General features: G+C 41.4%; 2 protein-coding genes and 1 long non-coding RNA gene across 5 annotated transcripts in view; 2 read left to right on the top strand and 1 right to left on the bottom strand.

Moving 5' to 3' along the window:
* Positions 1 to 6,583, bottom strand: part of LOC117203013 (uncharacterized) — a 52,524-nt gene extending 45,941 nt beyond the window's left edge. For all 3 annotated transcript variants that reach the window (XR_007470339.1, XR_007470340.1, XR_004485580.2), the window contains exon 1: positions 6,458 to 6,583. This is a non-coding gene — a long non-coding RNA (uncharacterized LOC117203013). The remainder of the gene's footprint in view (positions 1 to 6,457) is intronic.
* Positions 6,566 to 10,800, top strand: LOC101289567 (tubulin alpha-1A chain). Its single transcript, XM_004274368.3, has 4 exons — positions 6,566 to 6,707; positions 8,734 to 8,956; positions 9,099 to 9,247; positions 9,608 to 10,800. Exons 1-4 carry the CDS (start codon positions 6,705 to 6,707, stop codon positions 10,586 to 10,588), a joined length of 1,356 nt encoding a protein of 451 aa, XP_004274416.1. The 5' UTR covers positions 6,566 to 6,704; the 3' UTR covers positions 10,589 to 10,800.
* TUBA1B (tubulin alpha 1b) overlaps positions 6,566 to 17,413 on the top strand; it is a 45,922-nt gene continuing 35,074 nt past the window's right edge. Inside the window, exon 1 of the mRNA XM_049694914.1 lies at positions 6,566 to 6,707. Within this exon, the coding sequence (XP_049550871.1) occupies positions 6,705 to 6,707 (3 nt within the window). The 5' untranslated portion in view covers positions 6,566 to 6,704. The remainder of the gene's footprint in view (positions 6,708 to 17,413) is intronic.

Genomic DNA, 17,413 nt, shown 5'->3' with positions numbered 1-17,413 from the left:
ACCGCAATGAGAAGCCCACACACCACAACGAAGAGTAGCTCCCATTCACCGCAACTAGAGAAAGCCCGTGCGCAGCAACGAAGACCCAACGCAGCCAAAAATAAATAAAGTTTTAAAATAAAATAATAAAGTACTCACTCTACTCCCAACCCATTCAGTTAAAAGCCACCATTCCCAATAAAGGTTTTCACGATAAACCATAGATTATAATATAAAGACTTTTTCCTCCCTCTTAAATTTCTATAACTTTTCACTTAAGGCAGTACAGAATAAATTGTGAAGTAGATAAAATTTGTCTTCAGCATTCACAATTTCTTTTTTTATATCCTTTAAAATTTTATTAAGAAATTTTCAAACATACTCAGAAATAGAGAAAAAAGTATAATGAACTCCATATACTCATTATTAAAACTCAACAACTATCAAGATTTTTGCCACAATCTGTTATCTACCATCGTTTCCCTTTTTCTTTGCTGAAATATTTTTATTTATTTATTTTTTTGCGGTACGTGGGCCTCTCACTGCTGTGGCCTCTCCCATTGCGGAGCACAGGCTCTGGACGCGCAGGCTCAGCGGCCATGGCTCACGGGCCCAGCCGCTCCGCGGCATGTGGGATCTTCCCGGACCGGGGCATGAACCTGTGTCCCCTGCCTCGGCAGGCGGACTCTCAACCACTGCACCACCAGGGAAGCCCTGCTGAAGTATTTTAAAGCAAATCTTAGACCTTATTTCATTTAACCTACCACTTCTGCATGCATCTCTAAAAATTATGGAAATTTTCTTACACAACCACACTATCATTATCACACTTAATAAAATTAATAATAATTTATTGGTATTATCTAATAACTAGTCCATATTCAAATTTCCCTGGTTATCTTCAAAATGTTTTACATTGGTTTGTTTGAATCAGGATCCAAACAACATCTGCTGTTATATTTAGTGGTTAGTCTCCAAAATCTCTTCTAACCTAGAGCTGTCCCACTTTCCCACATTTTCCACCCATCCCACCATTGACTTGTTGCAGAAACAAGATAATTTATGCTGTAGAATGTCCTACACTCTGCAGTTGTCTGTTTTCCTCCTCGTGATGTCATCTTACTTCCCAGAAGTTGAAGTTGTCAGACTAAACGGAAGTTGGCTCTAAAGGCTTAATTAGATTCAGCACAACTGTTTCTGCTACATCACTTCATAGGTGATGCTGTGTACCTCTTACTGGATCACATCTTAGGTTCACAGGGTGTGATTGTCCCGCTTTTAGTGATGCTATGATTGACTAGTGAGTTCAGATGGCAACAGCCTATCCTTCCATTAAAACATTCCCCATCAATATTTTATCTGAGTTTTCATCCACTGATAATCTTTGCCTTAATAAATTATTTCATTAGAGGATATAAAGCGTGATTTTTCTGACTCTGTTATTACTTCCATATTTACAAGCTGGCATTACTCTGTAAAGAATGATTTTCTCTGGTTAACTAGGGCCATTTGGTCACCTTGAAATACAATTTGTACAGGAAATGCAGGACAAATGCTCAATTCTTTATTTGACTATACGATTGCCAGTGTATAGAATATGCAGTTGGTGCCCCAGTTATTTCCAATGGTGCAATGGTATCAGATGATTATTTTTAATTCACTTTTATCTTTTTTTAATTTTCTTTTGCTTTTTGGGGATAACTTTATGAACTCATGAGTTTATACTGTTAAAATTAACATATTATAACTATATTATGACATGATCAGTGATATGTATTACAATAAGATCACTCCAGCTGTTGTATGGAGACTGAACTGGAGAGGGGTAAGAGTGAGTGAATGTAGAGGAAATCTAGAAGGGCACTGAGGTTTTCCAGGCAAGGGATGATGTACTTATTAGAGTGGAGGCAATAGAGATGAAAAGAAAAGAATAATATTTGAGAGATATTTAGGAGGTAGACTTGGCAGGACTTAATAATTAATTCTATGGTGTTGAGAAAAGGAGATGGAGATGTCAAGAGTAATTCTTGTTTCTGATTTGAGAAACCAGATGTGTGCTGCTCTATTTACTGAGCAAGAGAAACTTGTAGGAGGTGCATATTTTTGAGACGATAACTAGTTCAATTTGGGATACATGTGAGAAACCCAGCCAGAGACTGGAAGTTTACTATAAGATCTGGATCTAAAAGATGTCAAGCAAGACAGGAATAAAGACGCAGACGTAGAGAATGGACTTGAGGACATGGAGGGGGAAGGGTAAGCTGGGACGAAGTGAGAGAGTAGCACTAACATATATACACTACCAAATGTAAAATAGATAGCTAGTGGGAAGCAGCTGCATAGCACAGGGAGATCAGCTCAGTGCTTTGTGACCACCTAGAGGGGTGGGATAGGGAGGGTGGGAGGGAGATGCAAGAGGGAGGGGATATGGGGATATATGTATATGTATAGCTGATTCAATTTGTAATACAGCAGAAACTAACACACCATTGTAAAGCAATTATACTCCAATAAAGATGTTTTAAAAAATTTAAAAAAAGAAGAAGATGTCAAGGAGCCATCGGCATATAGAAAGGATCTGCAGTGTTGGGAATGAACACACTTACCAGACACTAGGGCAAGATCCATAGAATAAAATTAGGAAAAAGTCTAGGACCGAACGTTGAGGAACTCCAACATTTAAAGATTAGGAGAAGAGGAAGAACCAGCAGAAACTGAGAAGAAACAAAAAAAGTAGGAGGGAAACAAGAAAACAGAGAATTTTTGAAGCCAAGGGCACAAAGCATCTCAATAAAGAGATAACAGGGCTTCCCTGGTGGCGCAGTGGTTGAGAGTCCGCCTGCCGATGCAGGGGACACGGGTTTGTGCCCCGGTCCAGGAAGATCCCACATGCCGCAGAGCGGCTGGGCCCATGAGCCATGGCCACTGGGCCTGCACGTCCGGAGCCTGTGCTCCGCAATGGGAGAGGCCACAGCAGTGAGAGGCCCACGTACCGCAAAAAAAAAAAAAAAAAAGAAAGAGATAACAGTCAACTGTGACAAAGCTTATCACAGGTCAACAAGAACCAGAAAGTGTCCAATGGATTTAGCAACAAATGGAGAGGGCATTTGGTTTCAAGAAGTGGTAGGAGCAGAATCGACTGAAATGCATTTAGGGATAAATAGGAGGTGAAGAAGTAGAAAAATTGTTAGACAACTCCCTTGTTTCCTACATAAGTTAGATACATGGAGTCATGCAATGGATTCTACAAGGCTCCTCCCCATACACACACAGAAACACATGCCATTCTCAAAACTATATACTTGTACTTGTTTTATTACTTTGATTGGACCAGAAGATTCTAGAGAAAAGAGACCATGTTACTACCTCTGAATTCTCCATGCTACACTGGATGGTCCAGGGCTTATTGCAGACAGCAAGTAAATGCTTATTGAATAAGTAAGGTAAAATACTTTATTAAATACCTTTAAATTATTAACCATGATAATAGTTATGAAAATATGCACAGACAGAAATCATTCATTTAATTCAACAAACATCTATATGATGTTTACCATATGCTAGGCAATCTGTGACTAGGATTCACATTTTTTTTTGTTTTTGGTTTTGGTTTTGGTTTTTTTTTTTTGCGGTACGCGGGCCTCTCACTGTTGTGGCCTCTCCCGTTGCAGAGCACAGGCTCCGGACGCGCAGGCTCAGCAGCCATGGCTCACGGGCCCAGCCGCTCCGCGGCATGTGGGATCTTCCCGGACCGGGGCACGAACCCGTGTCCCCTGCATCGGCAGGCGGACTCTCAACCACTGCGCCACCAGGGAAGCCCCAGGATTCACATTTTAATGAAGAGGAGATGTAGACACCCAAATAAATAATTTAAATTCCACAAATATTATGAAAGAAAAAATGTTTTATCCTAATTTTACTGTGGACAAGAAAGAATACATTAGTAGAATATTTATACATGTATACTGATGTAAGTTAAAGAATTTGGTAGTAAATATAAAAAAATGATCTAGTAGGACTTCCCTGGTGGTGCAGTGGTTAAGAATCCGCCTGCCAATACAGCGGACACAGGTTCAATCCCTGGTCCGGGAAGATCCCACAGGCCACAGAGCAACTAAGCCCGTGTGCCACAACTACTGAGCCTGCACTCTAGAGCCCACGAGCCACAACTACTGAAGCTCACCCGCCTATAGCCCATGCTCTGCAACAAGAAAAGCCACTGCAATGAGAATCCTTTGCACCTCAACGAAAAGTAACCCCTCCTCGCTGCAACTAGAGAAAGCCTGCACACAGCAACGAAGACCCAACGCAGCCAAAATTAAATAAAATTTTTAAAAAAATGATCTATTAAAAAAATTTTTTTTTGCTTCCCATAGCTTGTATGCTATTAAGTCAGATAATCAGGAACAAAAAGAATAGATTATTATTTCCCCTCCTCTCCCATTTATATATTTAAGATTAACAGTGCTCACATAGTCTATTTCTGACCTAGATCTTATTGTTACTTATGTCCGAGGGGAGGGAAAAAAATCCCTATTTTCATGAATGCTTCTGAGATAGAATTACAAAGTATTAATTGCATGAGCCCTCCTCTCTTTTATTTAATCCTCTGTAAATTGCAGTAAAGAACTGAGACAATTGGGGAAATGACATACTGCTTTCATATTGTAAAGAAAATAAAATTCAAGACTGTGCCTCTTATTCCAAAAAAGGAGATGTGTACACTTTACCATGGTCCAGTTGTGTGCAATTTATTTCTTTATTAAACTTTTGAAAGAAGTATTTTCAATGAGCTACTTATTAATCCTTATACTTCCCTATGCCATTTAATTCTTACTTTTGTTAAGTGTATTTTCTGGTTCAGTAAAAAGTATTCAAGTCATCCTTAACCCTTCTGTCTCTTTACTGAAATATACTTTTATTTGCTAAAGGTATAGAGACAAGATAATGAAAATTATTTTTCCTGTAAAATATGAAAGAAGTAGATAAAATTATTTGTATGTCGGGTCTCATTTTTTTCTAGGGATGACTACCGCAGCAAATTTGAACAAGTAAAGCAAGAGCTGTGGCTCTCAGGCTAGAAAAATCCATGGTCGCCACTGTCACACCACAACCTGCAGCAGCTGTCTCAAGTCCCTCCCTCCCACACCCAAGCACTGACTGCCAGCCCAGCAGGAATGAATGGGCTCTGCAGAGCACTATAAATGGTGCTGCAGACGCTGAAAATCTGTTGCTAAAAACCAAAAGGAAAAATTATCCACCAAAATACAAATTTTCAACTTCGGTGGCAATAACAACCTTCTTTACCTATGAAATTTCATTAGCAACGTCAAATGGTACCCAGTCAGAGTCATATTCCGCATACCACATCCTTGTTGGTAATGGAACCTTTCTAAATAGCAAAAGAATGTCACTGCAATCCATTTCCTAGGGCTGAAAGCAAAGCCTTTTGTCCCAAGAGGCAATTGAGCAACCACCAGAGTCTCTAGTTGAATAGCAACAGTATGAGGCTGGCTACAATTCCCACAGTTAAAAGCCTAATCTTAGAGAAGGAGAATTTACTGAATTCGCATAAGAGCTACATAAAAAAGAAATGCAGTTATTGAGCTGACATCTACACGGTCGTCTGTGGAAGGAGACAATATTACAAAATGGTTTTCTTTTTTACACTATACAGCGCTCCTCCTTTTTAATTTTCTCTTTCCGGAAGAGAGAACAATGAAGAATATAACTGCATGCACAGGTAGTACTAGCTTCTGAACTCAGTTCTTTCTCTTTGTATTTTCTCAATTCTATATTAGGCAATATGATTCATTTTAAGGAACAATACACTACATAAAATATATTACATAGACTTCTGGTAAAGGAATATTTCTAGCAGACTAAGTATGGTATGTTCATTAGATCTTAATTATCTTCATGTTAGAACTACTTGTGTGCTTCCGTATTTAGTATGATTATGCTTTCCATCTTCTGTTTTTGTTTAACTATTAGGGAGAGGGTTGCAAAAGAAGATCTGAAAATAAATTACTTGAACCTGAGAAACCATTTTGGATGGTCCTATTATTGAATTTTTTTTAATTAAAAAAAATTACATTTACCCAAGCCATTTTAAGCAACATTCCCATCTTCTCTTCTACTTTATTTTTAAAGCAATTAGAGATGTTGAATCCTCACCGAATGCAGTTTAGTATACTTTGAGGGAGGGGCTGGGAATAATTTTCCATTAAATATCTCATCTCAAATTCTGCGATTACATGTTGGGGAAAAAGCCTCTTACATTGGTAATTTTAACTGTAGTTTGAAGTTTAAACAACATAAAACCATCCAACTCTAGTTCTCTTTCTTCCCTCCCCTCACCCCTTCCCAACCCCACCCCATAATGGATGTTCGGCTGACTGTTTTTGCACGGTCTCTTTGTCTGAAGGATGCAAACAGTCTATGGATGCTAGGGAAAAAGGGGTGGGTGAGAGATTACCTCATCCCATGTCGCTTGCACCAATCACCACTCTTCTGTCGTGGCTTCTCTGGGCAGATTGAGGGGTCTGGACCAACAGGAAAAGGCCCCAGCCCATCCCCATGGTGACCGAATTGTATATAGGGAGCCGCATCCGCCCATGTGCCGCAGGTTCTCTTACATCGACCGCCTAAGAGTCGCGCTGTAAGAAGCAACAACCTCTCCTCCTCCTCTCCGCCATCTGCTCGGCAGCCACAAAACAGCAACTATGGTAAGAATGTTTTCTCCGGCTCTTTGTGACCGTTGGGTGGGGTCAGCCTCTCAGGGTCTACTTGGAAAATCTTCTTCCAACTCGTTTGGATCAGTGTAGCTTTACGCTTTATTTGCGAGGTTGAGATTTGCCCCAAATCCTTGAGCCCGGCCGCCGCCGCAGTGCGGGGTGCAGGAGCCCAGCCAGAACCGCGTCCAGGGCGCAGCGGAACAGTGAGGGAGAACAAAGGCGGCGCGGAGGGAGTTTTTGTTATCCGAGCCCTTCGTTGCAGCAAGCAGCTCACGGGGCAGGGAAGGCGGTATTGGCGTCGCCTGCTCGGCCCCTATGTGTGCGCACGGTATTCGTGCGACTCGAAGAGCCCTTCCTCGCGTTGTTCCCCAGGGACAGGGAGAGGAGGAGTCGACCAAAAAGTCGGGGGTCGGTGGGTGTTGCTGGGAAGAAGAGGGGGAGAGAAGGAAAGGGACAAAGCGGAGCTTCGGCTTAATATAAAAAGATCCCTCGCCAGTTCGTTGACGTTTTAGAAAGATACCCATGTATTAACGGGGAAAATGGTTAGTTTCTGTTGCAACCTGTGGCGGCCGGCGTCAAGGCGGCGCAGGGGCGGAGTTGTTTGTTTCTTGCTTCTCTGGCCTTGGAACCACAGGGCGGGGTTCGCCCTCACTAAGCCTCCTCTGTCAGGAGAAGACTTTTAATAAGCCTTTCATCTTTGCAGAACCGTAGGCGTTAAAAGGTTTTTCATTCACTGTTAAAACTTAGATGAAATTTTTTTTTCTTGAGGAGCAAAATCACAATTCACTTGACAAGCCCTTTAATGTCTGGTGTGGGGCCGCCCAGCCCTGACTGACTCGTGTGTGTCCGTCTTGGCCGCACGTTCAGCGAGAGAGAAAGCCGATTTTGTGAGCCAGGGTGCTGTATTGCGGAGGACCCAGGGAAACGCCCTTCCCTCCGCCCCCCCGCCCCCATTTGTCAGTGAATAGACAACGGATAGACAAAAGAAGCTGTAGCCATAGAAGCCATAGAGAAGACACTCTCTGTTGAATGTAATGAGTATGAATGTTCTGTATTCTGTGACGGTTACAGAATCTCAGAATGAAAATTCTATTTTGTTGTTTTAAATAATATTTCATTATCCTTTCACTGGGCTTTTTTTCCTTGTTTGGTAGCTTCTCATGTGCTATTTATTTGTAATTTAGGAACCGTTGTTTTAAAGATACTAATAATTTTTCAGTTTTTTTGCAGTGGAGAAGATTCTGGGAAAACTTTTTTTTTTTTTTAAGAAATGAAAATGCTGCAGACAAAGAAGACATACTCTTGTGCAGCTGTCTTTTGTTCTAGTGCATCTTCATTAATTCATTTCAATGTAGGCATATGGTCCCAGGCTGGGTCAGAGGAGGAAAACTGGCAGAATAGCACAATGAGATCATGTAGGCACAGTTGCTGGAAATAGAGCTTGCTCTGTTAAATAATGTAGCAGACAGTACAGGCTGGCACCAGGCACAGCAAATGCAGCAATGCAGCAATGCAGAAGGCATTCCTTGTTTAGCTTCTAATCCGCTAGTACTGATGGATTCTGCAGAAAGACTGCAAAAGGGTGTGGCTTCCAGCCTCAGCTGCAGTACAGATGTCCATGTTGGAATACCAAGTCCTATTTAGCAGAAATGCTCATCTTTATTTAAAGGGAAAGGAGGCAGTAATATTGATTACAGTTAATTACTGATTGAATTTACTTCATTTTACAAATTCTGTGCTTTGAATATTTTTTAAATATGAGAAATCTTCTATTCAAGCATGGCTTTGGAACAATGGGCTTGCACCATGTGCTAAACAGTGCAACATTATTATTCAGATCACACGCATCTGCAGCATTTACAGCAGGTGGTTTTCCTTAACTGTTTCTATTGTGTTATGAATATGACCTCAAATAAATTTGAAGAATACTTCTATATTTCTTAGTTTTAGAAATTTACTGAAAACTGAAAATGCTAATATAACTAATTTTACAGTTTTTCTCTGTTCCTTCCCACAGCGTGAGTGCATCTCCATCCACGTTGGCCAGGCTGGTGTCCAGATCGGCAATGCCTGCTGGGAGCTCTACTGCCTGGAACACGGCATCCAGCCTGATGGCCAAATGCCAAGTGACAAGACTATTGGGGGAGGAGATGACTCCTTCAACACCTTCTTCAGTGAGACAGGCGCTGGCAAACATGTGCCCAGGGCAGTGTTTGTAGACCTGGAACCCACGGTCATTGGTGAGTTGACCTCAATAACCCCAATGAGATCCTGGGGGTCTGGGACAGAAGGTGTGTCCTGGGGGCTCCACTGATGCCCTGGGGTCAAGCAGACTTGTGCAGGTTGCTAATGATGGGTGGCTGCTTCGTTTTCCTTTTCCAGATGAAGTTCGCACTGGCACCTACCGCCAGCTCTTCCACCCTGAGCAGCTCATCACAGGCAAGGAAGATGCTGCCAATAACTATGCCCGAGGTCACTACACCATTGGCAAGGAGATCATTGACCTCGTCTTGGACCGAATTCGGAAACTGGTATGTTTATTCTCAAGAATAAAGTAAATTAATGAACCTAAGGGAGATATTTGTAATGTGCTCTTTTTTTCACACAGAATTGAAATGTAATAGTAAGGTTAATTATTCCTTTAAAGATTTTTTAAAGTTCAATTAAAATATGAACTATTGATGTCATTTTATAAATATTAATGGAGATATTTTTAATAAAGTAATGCTGAGTAATTTAAGGAAGGTCTACATTTTTTAAAAAGTGTTTCTTGTCAGAATACAACCTAACTCTTTGGAGTTAATATGAAAAGTGAAAATACTTATTATGTTTACTGTGAGGGTATCACAAAGAGCAATAACTATGTTTTTTCTATTCTTCTTTTGTAACAGGCTGACCAGTGCACAGGTCTTCAGGGCTTCTTGGTTTTCCACAGCTTTGGCGGGGGAACTGGTTCCGGGTTCACCTCCCTGCTGATGGAACGTCTCTCTGTCGATTATGGCAAGAAGTCCAAGCTGGAGTTCTCCATTTACCCAGCCCCTCAGGTTTCCACAGCTGTAGTTGAGCCCTACAACTCCATTCTCACCACCCACACCACCCTGGAGCACTCTGATTGTGCCTTCATGGTAGACAACGAGGCCATCTATGACATCTGTCGTAGAAACCTCGATATTGAGCGCCCAACATATACTAACCTGAATAGGTTGATAGGTCAAATTGTGTCCTCCATCACCGCTTCCCTGCGATTTGATGGAGCCCTGAATGTTGATCTGACAGAATTCCAGACCAACCTGGTGCCCTATCCTCGCATCCACTTCCCTCTGGCCACATATGCCCCTGTCATCTCTGCTGAGAAAGCCTACCATGAACAGCTTTCCGTAGCAGAGATCACCAATGCTTGCTTTGAGCCAGCCAACCAGATGGTGAAATGCGACCCTCGCCATGGTAAATACATGGCTTGCTGCCTGTTGTACCGTGGCGATGTGGTTCCCAAAGATGTCAATGCTGCCATTGCCACCATCAAGACCAAGCGTACCATCCAGTTTGTGGACTGGTGCCCCACTGGCTTCAAAGTTGGCATTAATTACCAGCCTCCCACTGTGGTACCTGGTGGAGACCTGGCCAAAGTACAGCGAGCTGTGTGCATGCTGAGCAACACCACAGCCATCGCTGAGGCCTGGGCTCGCCTGGACCACAAGTTTGACCTGATGTATGCCAAGCGTGCCTTTGTTCACTGGTACGTGGGTGAGGGCATGGAGGAAGGAGAGTTTTCTGAGGCCCGTGAGGACATGGCTGCCCTTGAGAAGGATTATGAGGAGGTTGGTGTGGATTCTGTTGAAGGAGAGGGAGAGGAAGAAGGAGAGGAGTACTAAAGTTAAAATGTCACAAAGGTGCTGCTTTTACAGGGAAGCTTATTCTGTTTTAAACATTGAAAAGTTGTGGTCTGATCAGTTAATTTGTATGTAGCAGTGTATACTCTCATGTACAATTACTGACCTATGCTTTAAAACACGACGCTTTGTTATAGATCCAAGCTATCCATTTCTCTGATGGGTTTGAATAAAGTATTCCCTGTCTTAAATGAGCTCAGTCTTGTGCTTTCTATTTGGGTGTCCGAAAATTTTTATCTCTTCAGTAGATTGAGAAGAAAGAATAACTAACTATTGACTGTGGTTTATACATATTCTATGCAATGATTTATTTTTTAATTTTAAATTGTCTTAGTATATTATAAAACTTATTTATAAAATATAACATGCATATCTAAAGATTACTATTAGATGTAAATCAACCGTACTTCAATTTTAAAAATCGATTAAAAAAAAGGCGGTAGGGCTTCCCTGGTGGCGCAGTGGTTGAGAGTCCGCCTGCCGATGCAGGGGACGCGGGTTCGTGCCCCGGTCTGGGAGGATACCACGTGCCGCGGAGCGGCTAGGCCCGTGGGCCATGGCTGCTGAGCCTGGGCGTCTGGAGCCTGTGCTCCGCAACAGGAGAGGCCACAGCAGTGAGAGGTCCACGTACCACAAAAAAAAAAAAAAAAAAAAGGCGGTAAAGATTACCATTAGATAACATCCATGCTACTCTTAAGTTTTGACTCCATTATAATAGTTACTTAAATTGCTAGTACTTTGAGAATTGATATTTGCTAATGCACAACCAAAATCTGGTTGACTGCTGAGTCTCATACAACTAACATAAAATGGTGAATATTCCAAATGCATCATCAGGTCTTATAAGCTTATTTTCATGCCCCTCATCTCCTTGGCAAGTGTCTAGTGCCATCATGCTTCCTCTGCCTTGGGTTCTCAAAAGTAGTCTGTTCTCTCCAAGCAATTTCCTACTATGCTAGACCTAGTTTTTTACTTTCTTCTCTCCAAAGTTATTTTCAGCTGAATATCACACTGGAAAAGCCTGATACACTTATTCACTCTAATGTGTTAGTTATATGTCTGAACTTTAACTCTCCAAGGATATTCTTATTTTAATATGGGCCAATAACTTCAAAGAACAAAACTCTAACAGTGTAATAGTAGGCATCAACAACCAACACAGTGAATGAAACAGTTTTGGACCAAGGGGTTTTGTCAACAATAGAGTTCAGCTGCCAGTCCAAATGACCAAAAGGCTAAGAACCCAAGGACAGCAAGTTGTTTTGTGCCATCACATTACCTTGTTCTGGGATAATATCCAGTGATGATGAAAAGATTTTTTTGGTATTAACTGCCTATTTAATTTTTTTTTCCTTGGCACTGCCAACTAAGGGGTGTAATAGAATTGTAGTACTGGAATCTGAGTTTAACGTAAGTTAATGGAGATAATGAAGAAGAAGAAATAAGCCAAGATCAGCTAATTTGAGGAACTTGCCTGGTGGTGCAGTGGATGAAACTCCACGCTCCTAATGCAGGAACCTGGGTTTGATCCCTGGTCAGGGAACTAGATTCCCACATGCATGCTGCAACTAAGAGTTCACATGCCACAACTAAGGAGCTGGCGAACCGCAACTAAGGAGCCCACCTGCCGCAACTAAGACCAGGTGCAACCAAATAAATAAATATTTTTTAAAGAAAAAGATCAACTAATTTGAAAGCCAATTCAGAATTGCTCAGTAGTTTTAACTAAAGCTAATGCAAACAGATCTGATGCACAAAAGTAAAAGGTCCTGCTCATTCAGATAAAAAACAATGTGGAGGGACTTCCCTGGTGGTCCAGTGGTTAAGACTCCATGCTTGCACTGCAGAGGGCACAGGTTCAATCCCTGGTTGGGGAACTAAGATTCCACATGCTGCACGGCATGGCCCCCCAAAAAATTTGGCAACTAGATAAAATGTCAGTTTTTTAATGTACATTCCCAGCACACAGCAAAATATAAGGGATACGGTAGATGTACAATGGTTATTGGTTGAATGAGTAAAACGTAGGATAAAAGAAATACAAATATAAAAACCAGAAGTTAAATAAAAGCCCTATGATCCTAATCTCAATTGTAAATATCAGTGTGAATTTGTTATATATTCTCTATTATGAAAGAAAAAAAAATTTATAGTTTTGTCCACTGAAAATGCCTAGAACCAATGTAACAGTAGTATCCCCAGCACTCAGATGGTGGTCGCTAAATATCATTTCTCACTGAAAGGAAGCAGGACATTTTAGAGAAATTACTAATTCCAAGCCTGGAGCAGGAAATATACAAGTTCAGCCCAAGTATTTTCTCATTCCAGAAAGCAAGGAAGATATAAAAGACTAAAGTCAAATCAAAGGGACACAGGAGTCAGGTTGAAGGGGTTCTCATTGATGGTACAATATAAGTATTGAATACTGACTGCAATATATTGAACCATACAAAATTTGTTAAAATCCATGAGATCATAATGGCTTTGTTTAGTTTAAAAAAGAATGTAGGGCTTCCCTGGTGGTGCAGTGGTTGACAGTCCGCCTGCCGATGCAGAGGACACGGGTTCGTGCCCCGGTCCGGGAAGATCCCACACGCCGCGGAGCGGCTGGGCCCGTGAGCCATGGCCGCTGAGCCTGCGCGTCCGGAGCCTGTGCTCCGCAACGGGAGAGACCACAACAGTGAGAGGCCCACGTACCGCAAAAAAAAAAAAAAAAAAAAAGAATGTAAAAATTACTAAAAACATTAAATAGAATGACCATATGATCCAGAAATTCCATTTCTGGGTAAATACCCAAAAGAACTGAAAGTAGGGACTCAGATATTTGTACACCTATGCTCATAGCAGCATTATTCACAATAGCCAAAAGGTGGAAGCAACCCTAATGTCCATCAATTGATGAATGAATAAACAAAATGTAATACATACAATGGAATATTATTCAGCCTTAAAGAAGGAAATTTTGACACATGCTATAACATGGATGAACTTTGAGGACATCATTCATAAGCCAGACACAAAAGGAAAAATAGTGTCTCATTCCAATTATGAGGTAACTAGAATAGTCAAATTCATAGAGACAGAAAATAGAATAGGAGTTCGCAGGGGCTGGGGGGAAGCATATAATGGGAAGTTATTGTTTACTGGATACAGTGTTTCATCTGTTTGGAATGATGAATAGTGGTGATGGTTGCACAGTGATGTGAATGTACTTAATGCTACTGAATTGAACCTAGGGGCAGGACAGGAATAAAGACGCAGAATGTAGAGAATGGACCTGAGGACACGGGGAGGGCGAAGGATTAGTTGGGATGAAGTGAGAGAGTGGCACTGACATATATACACTACCAAATGTAAAATAGATAGCTAGTGGGAAGCAGCCGAATAGCACAGGGAGATCAGCTCGGTGCTTTGTGACCACCTAGAGGGGTGGGATAGGGAGTGTGGGAGGGAGACACAAGAGGGAGGGGATATGGGGATATATGTATATGTATAGCTGATTCAATTTGTTATACAGCAGAAACTAACACAACAATGTAAAGCAATTATACTCCAATAAAGATGTTAAATAAATAAATAAAATGATGATGATAATAATAAAAAATGGGTTAAAATGGAAGCAACAGGAATATATTTTACAGCACAGGGAAATATAGCCATTATTTTGTAATAACTTTTTTAAATTATTTATTTATTTTTATTTTTGGCTGCGTTGGGTCTTCACTGCGGTGCACAGGCTCATTGTGGTGGCTTCTCCTGTTGCCGAGCACGGGCTCTAGGCACACGGGCTTCAGTAGTTGTGGCTCGCGGGCTCTAGAGCACAGGCTCAGTAGCTGTGGCGCATGGGCCTAGCTGCTCCGCGGCATGTTGGATCTTCCCAGACCAGGGCTCGAACCCGTGTTTCCTGCATTGGCAGGTGGATTCTTAACCACTATGCCACCGGGGAAGCCCTGTAATAACTTTTTAATTTTTATTTTTTAAGTATAATTAATTTACAATATATTTTGTAATAACTTTAAATGAATTATAATCTATAAAAATATTGAATCACTATGTTGTACACCTGAAACTTGTATAATATTGTAAATTCAACTATACTTCAGTTTTTTAAAAAGGTTAAAATGGTAAATTTTATGTTTGCATATCTTACTACAATTAAACAAATAAACAATGGAAGCATAAATCAAAAAAAATTTTTTTTAATTACCTGTAGGTAGGGACTTCCCTAGTGGCGCAGTGGTTGAGAGTCCGCCTGCCGATGCAGGGGACACGGGTTCGTGCCCCGGTCCGGGAAGATCCCACATGCCGCGGAGCGGTTGGGCCCGTGAGCCATGGCCGCTGAGCCTGCGCGTCCGGAGCCTGTGCTCCGCAACGGGAGAGGTCACAACAGTGAGAGGCCCGCATACAGCAAAAAAAAAAAAAAATTACCTGTAGGGGAAGGGAATATGGTCTAACCAGACTTCTTTGGTATTTGTTGTATCATTTGACTGTAGAAACATGTGACGGTATTATGTATCATACAAAAGAATTAAATCACGGTGGAAAAAATATCTAATAATTAAAAGCAAAATGAAACCAGTGAATCTAACCAAATATGAAGTTGGTGGCTTAATTACAAACTGGAAAATTATTTCAAGTGACTTAAAAACATAGTAATTTGGGAATTCCCTGGAGGTTCAGTGGTTGGGACTCTGTGCTTTCACTGCTGAGGGCCCAGGTTCGATCCCCAGTCGGTGACCTGAAATCCCACAAGCTGCGGGAGGTGGGGGGGGGGCAGCCAAAAAAAAAAGAAAGTAATTTGGTTATATATCCATAGTAAGTATATAGCCTAAGGAAGAAAAGGAACTCCAAAAATCCAAGCTGTTTTCAGTAATCATATAGTTATTAATAATACTGATATTGTTCTTTTGAAACTATTACATATTAGAATAAATGAAATAATTCATTAATGTTATTAGTAAACAAAAACCTTAAAAGTTATTATAATTATATGATATATGTTCAAGAAAGATAGAGATATGAGGAACAATCCAAATCAAAATTCTAGAGATGAAAAATATATCTGAGGTTTAAAAAAAAAAATACTAAATGGGATGAACAGGGGACTTCCTTGGCGGTCCAATGGTTAAGACTCCATGCTTCCACTGCAGGGGGCACAAGTTTGATCCCTGGTCAGGGAGTCGGGGAACTAAGATCCCGCATGCCACACAGTGAGGCAAGAAAAAAAAAGGGATGAACAGTAGATTAGACCACAGAAGAAAAGATTAATGAATTGAAGACATAACAAAAAAAGTATCCAAAATGAAACACAGAACAACAAAAACTGAGGAAAAAATGAACAAATATATGGATACTAAATAGAACGTAAGCAGGAGCACATTGATGATGACACAGCATTTTTTTTTTTTTTTTTTTTTTTTTTTTTTTTTTTTGCGTACGCGGGCCTCTCACTGCTGTGGCCCCTCCCGTTGCGGAGCACAGGCTCCGGACGCGCAGGCTCAGCGTCCATGGCTCATGGGCCTAGCCGCTCCGCGGCATGTGGGATCCTCCCAGACTGGGGCACGAACCCGTGTCCCCGGCATCGGCAGGCGGACTCTCAACCACTGTGACACCAGGGAAGCCCGACACAGCATTTTTAAACAGTTTATAAACTTTCAAGAATGAGATTTTAAACTTTTTTTTTTTTTTTTTTTTTTGCGGTACGCGGGCCTCTCACTGTTGTGGGCTCTCCCGTTGCGGAGCACAGGCTCCGGACGCGCAGGCTCAGCGGCTATGGCTCACGGGCGCAGCCGCTCTGCGGCATGTGAGATCCTCCCGGACCGGGGCAGAAACCCGCGTCCCCTGCATCGGCAGAAGGACTCTCAATCACTGCGCCACCAGGGAAGCCCAGATTTTAAACTTTTGGCTTTTATATTTTCTCAATTACAAACTACTTTCAACATAAAATACACTGCTACAAATAAATTTAAAATAAATTTTATAAATTTATAAGGAAATATTTTTAGGATTAGAATTTAAATAACTGTAAAACACTTTTTTAATATATCATTTATTTTACTTTATTTTTAAAATTTTAATTTAATTTTATTTTTTGCCACACAGCTTGTGGGATCTTACTTCCCCAACCAGGATTGAACCACCAGGGAATTCCCTGTTTTACTTTATTTTTAATTGTGGTAAAATATGCATAGAATAAAATTTACTATCTTAACCATTATTTGAGTGTACAGTTCAGTAGTGTTAAGTGCATTCACATTGTTGTGCGACCAATCTCCTGAATTCTTTTCACCTTGAAAAACTAAAACTCTATACCCATTGAACAATAATTCCCCACTCCACCCTCCCCTACCCTCTGGCAACCACTGTAATAGAGAACAAATCTGACTCCATATTGGATCTGTTTCTTTTACTTTATCCTTTGTATTATATTATTTTTTCTATAAGTTAAGAATGTTGGGCTTCCCTGGTGGCGCAGTGGTTAAGAATCCGCCTGCTAATGCAGGGGACATGGGTTCGATCCCTGGTCTGGGAAGATCCCACATGCCGTGGAGCAACTAAGCCTGTGTGCCACGACTACTGAGCCTGCACTGTAGAGCCCGCAAGCCACAACTACTGAAGCCCGCGCGCCTAGAGCCTGTGCTCTGCAACAAGAGAAGCCACCCAGTGAGAAGCCTGCGCACCACAATGAAGAGTAGACCCCGCTCGCCGCAACTAGAGAAAAGCCCATGTGCAGCAACAAAGACCCAACGCAGCCAAAAAAAAAAAAACGTTGCGGGAATTCCCTGGCTGTCCAGTGGTTAGGACTCT

This window comes from Orcinus orca, chromosome 11, assembly GCF_937001465.1.
Source record: "Orcinus orca chromosome 11, mOrcOrc1.1, whole genome shotgun sequence".
NCBI lineage: Eukaryota > Metazoa > Chordata > Mammalia > Artiodactyla > Delphinidae > Orcinus > Orcinus orca.
This window is presented reverse-complemented; position numbering and strand designations above follow the sequence as displayed.

Bases quoted from the DNA above. Each gene is read 5' to 3' on its own strand.
- LOC101289567 (XM_004274368.3), top strand. The intron at 8,957-9,098 runs GTGAGTTGACCT...TTCCTTTTCCAG, and splicing joins CCTGGAACCCACGGTCATTG to ATGAAGTTCGCACTGGCACC. The intron at 9,248-9,607 runs GTATGTTTATTC...CTTTTGTAACAG, and splicing joins TGGACCGAATTCGGAAACTG to GCTGACCAGTGCACAGGTCT.